Source organism: Onthophagus taurus, chromosome 6, assembly GCF_036711975.1.
Source record: "Onthophagus taurus isolate NC chromosome 6, IU_Otau_3.0, whole genome shotgun sequence".
Classification (NCBI taxonomy): Eukaryota; Metazoa; Arthropoda; class Insecta; order Coleoptera; family Scarabaeidae; genus Onthophagus; species Onthophagus taurus.
In genome coordinates, this window is record NC_091971.1 from 29,406,898 (window position 1) to 29,411,322 (window position 4,425).

General features: G+C 31.6%; 1 protein-coding gene across 1 annotated transcript; it reads left to right on the forward strand.

Moving 5' to 3' along the window:
- Positions 1–614: 614 nt before the first annotated feature.
- On the forward strand, positions 615–2,561 carry LOC111420352 (uncharacterized). Its single transcript, XM_071196434.1, has one exon. It carries the CDS (start codon positions 726–728, stop codon positions 2,559–2,561), a length of 1,836 nt encoding a protein of 611 aa, XP_071052535.1. The 5' UTR covers positions 615–725.
- Positions 2,562–4,425: the final 1,864 nt, after the last annotated feature.

Genomic DNA, 4,425 nt, shown 5'->3' on the forward strand with positions numbered 1-4,425 from the left:
TTATCGATGAAAATTATAACATCGAAAATTTTCTCAAAACTTCAAATATTGTTTTCTCAAAAACTAAAAGTTATTTTTCAAAACGGGTTGGTTCATTGGAAAGAGGACACTTTTATTAACACTTTGGAAAATTTTGATACTCGTATTCCAAGAACTGGATTTTATACGAATTTTTAAAACTTAATCGAAGAAAATTGCAAAATTCGAAAAAATTGGCGTATTTCAAAAATTTATTTCTCAAGAACTAAAGGCGATTTTTCAAAGCGCCTTTTTGCATTAAAAAAAGGATATTTTAATTAATAATTGGTGATATTTCCACAAGGATCCTTCAAGTAATGAATTTTCTAGCGAATTTTGAAAATTATCGATGAAAATTCAAGGAATGTCGAATCTTATCATACTTTTCACCGATACAGTAGAACATTTAAAAATTTTTGCTGTTAAACCGATCCATTACGTGGTTTACATATTCAATTTCTACAGATAACTTAATTATTCCGAACCGATTTATTATTTATCAATCTCCTTTATTTTTCAATTGTTCGTAATTAATGATAAAACTCGTAATCGTTTCAATTAGAACATTCTGCGATTATATTAAGGCTGGTTTACGTTTGAATCGCTATAAATCGTGGGCAAATTTCCAAAATTATATCAGTAGTTGTTTTAAACTGCACACATACAGTGCAGTTTATACATACAGTTGTTTACTAAAATCGATCAAAATGTTTCAAATCTTACTGTTTGAAATCACTATATTGTTCATTTTACCAAATAATGTTGTTAATTGTGATGGACGATATGCAATTAAAACGGAAGGATGTGTGATACCCGATTTCAAGCCGTTCAATCAGCAAGTAAATAAATATCTCCGAGAAACTTACAATATGCGGGTATGTAATCAAGGACGTCCTGCTTTGATGGCATCCAACTCAACATCGATATATTTTATAAAAGACGCGATCCAATATTATGATATAATTATAATTGATGATTTGGTATGTAGTTACACACCGTTCCGTAGAATACCTCCTAAATTGGATGGAAAAGAAGATAATAACTTTGAATATTTAACAACAATTTATTTTTTTCCATATTCTGATCATGTTGTTGTAGAAGATGAATTTATAATGGTTGAATGTTTTTATAAACAAAAACTGATTTATACGGATTTCTTTGCTTTCGTACCTTTAAAAAGTTCGTACGCCGTGCGAAATGACGAGGATTTTAATGTATTATTAATGGGTTTTGATGGTACATCTCGGTTAAATTTTTACCGACATTGGCCACACACTAGAGATGTGTTACAACAATTCGGTGCTGAAGAATTATTCGGATATAATAAAGTTGGTGGTAATAGTTTTGCAAATTTAATGCCTCTGTTGGCTGGAGTATCTTTTAGTGAATTGAGGGAACTGTGTTGGCCGGAAAATACGACGTATTTTGATGATTGTTCATTTATTTGGGATGTATACAAACGGAACGGATATGTAACAGCCTATGCAGATGATACATTTGAACATGGTCTTTTTCGTGATTCAGGTTGTATGGGATTCAAAAGGGAACAACACACCGATTATTTGTTCGATTATTTTATAGCATTAGCTGAATTGAAAATTGGAAACAATAAAGAGGGATATTTTTATAATTGTATTGGATCAAGAGAAACTTACAAAGTTTTCTTAAATTATATTGAACAATTTCTTGATAGAATGAGTAGACATCGATTGAAATTTTTTGGTAGTTTTTTTGAAACTGTTATGTCGCATGATAGTATTTTTAAGCCAAAAATTTCAGATACCACCATATCATTGTTTTTTAATAGTACACTAATGAAGAAAATACTTGAAAATACAATTTTAGTAGTTTATAGCGATCACGGGGCACGTTTTGGTAAATTCAGATACGGTTCATTTCAAGGCTTTATTGAAGATTTGCTGCCGTACATTGCATTTTATTTCCCAGACTCATTCAAAAATCGTTACAAATCGCTTTATGACAATTTTAAAATTAATAGGTACAGATTAACAACACCATATGATATTCACAAAACTTTGTTGGATTTATTCCAACTCAGTGATACGACTCAAACTCAAACAACTAATATTAGATACTCTAAATACTACAGTTTGTTTGAAAAAATACCCGAAAATCGTAATTGCGACGACGCCAACATTCCCTTAGAATATTGCGCTTGTGGATATAGCACACAAGTTGAAACAATATCTGAAACGTTTGATTGTTACAAGTCTGCATTACTGATTGTTGATACAATCAATAAAATGATACCACAAAATAAATGTTTAAAATTACGGTTGCATAAATTGTTGTCTTCTCGAGTAGAATTTGTGAACACTACCACTGCGTATTACACAGTGGCAGTTGAAACTTTACCGAGCAAGGCGATTTTTGAGAGTAAAGTAAAAGTGTTGAAACTAACGAAATCTACGTCTTTCAAAATAATGGGTGAAATCGCTCGATTAAATCGTTATGGAAATCAAAGTGAATGTGTGAAGGATGATTTCAAATTAAAATTGTATTGTTTCTGTAATATTATATAAATAAAGAAATTTTATTCAAACCAATTTGATTAATTTATTGAAGTTATAACCATAACTTAATCATACAATTTATCTTTTATTTTTCTTTATTTATTTATTTCCAAAATAAACAGGGTTTCCCCTAATTACAGATTTCGGAATTATTACATAATAATTAAACAAAATTGAATTAAATATTAAACTAAATTAAATATTAAACTAAGCCGTACTCGATTTGTAAGCAAACAATAAAAAAGCAAATAAGTAAAAAGAAACAAAATGATACAAAATAAAACAATAACGGAAAACAGAATAGAGGAATGGAACAGAATGCGCGAAGAATTATGAACTATAACAAGAATCTATAAGATCAGCTACTGCACTGGGCGGTTGCAACGTTCATCACAGACATCAAATTCTTTTTTACTGTTTTTACATCAACGCCAAATAGTGGGATGAAGGAAGCCATAGATAGTTTGTTATATAACAAGAGAATTCTAATAAAAGGAGAATGTCTTCTGAGTTCAGTGGTAAAGCGGGGAATGTAAAATAGATTTTTCAATCGTCCACAATATGCCGGCACGTAAAAACCAATCTTTTCCAAGATTAAAGGTGCATCTATTTTATTGTTTAATATTTTACATAGAAAACAAAGCGATATGATTTTCCTTCTAATAGATCCTTCTAATAGATCTGAACCCGATAAAGGCAATAAATTGTTTGTAATAAGTATACCGAATAAACTTATTTTGAATAATTTCGATTAAGTTTGAATAAAGGTCTGATCCAGGATCCCATACAATTACCGCGTATTCTAATTTAGATCGCACCAATGAATTGAATAATAATTTTAACGTCTCCACATTTGAAAAACTGTAAGCATTTCTTATAATAAATCCTAAGAGTCGAAGTGCTGCGGAAGTTATGGTTTTCACGTGCTCGGCAAAGCATAAATTGTTGGTAAAAATAATACCTAGGTCCTATTCTGTACACAAATTCTATCGGCTTTCTCCCCAAAAAATATGTCATTGATTCACATTTGGCCACGTTAAAGTGAAGCTTGTTCAGCCGACACCAATCGCATACATTATCCAGATCAGACTGTAAGGACTGGCAGTCACTTATATCACGAACAGATGTGAATATTTTCAGATCGTCCGCAAAGAGTAAGCATCTAGATGGATTAATTAGCAAAGGTAAATCATTTATGAATAATAGAAACAATAAAGGTCCCAGATTGCTTCCCTGCGGAACCCCTGAATCTATCCCCAACACATCTGAGAGTGTGTTTTTATATGTGACATAGTAATTCCTATTGGATAAGTACGATACAAAGAAATTAAGAGTTGGATAAGAGAAACCATAAAGCGCCAGCTTGCGTAGAAGGGTATCGTGATCGACCTTATCAAACGCCTTTGCAAAATCAGTATATAACGTCAACTTGACTTTTTGTATCTAACGCTCTGGACACATAGTCAGAAAAGATACACAAATTGGTCTCGACAGAGCGGTTAGGAATGAATCCGTGTTGGTCAATATGTAACGCAATTTTAACATGTTTAAATATTCTGTGATAAATTATTTGCTCGAAGACTTTTGCGAAACAAGAAATTACCGAAATAGGTCTGTAATTCTTTATATCGCCCGTGTGGCCTGATTTATGAATTGGCGTAACCCTTGCAAGTTTCCATTGATTTGGAAATGTATTTGTTGAAATTGATAAGTTAAAGATGATATATAAGGGTGTTAGAAACGATTCTTTGCAGCCTTTAATAATGTACGAGGAAACTCCGTCCGGCCCCTCTGTACGTTTTGATTTTAGCTTAATTATAGCATCATCAATCTCCTTCATTGAAATAGGTTGTAGACTAAATAAATTTAAAGC

What these genes read in the sequence shown, in the direction of transcription:
- LOC111420352 (XM_071196434.1), top strand. Translation starts at nt 726, where the DNA reads ATGTTTCAAATCTTACTGTTTGAAATCACTATATTGTTCATTTTACCA.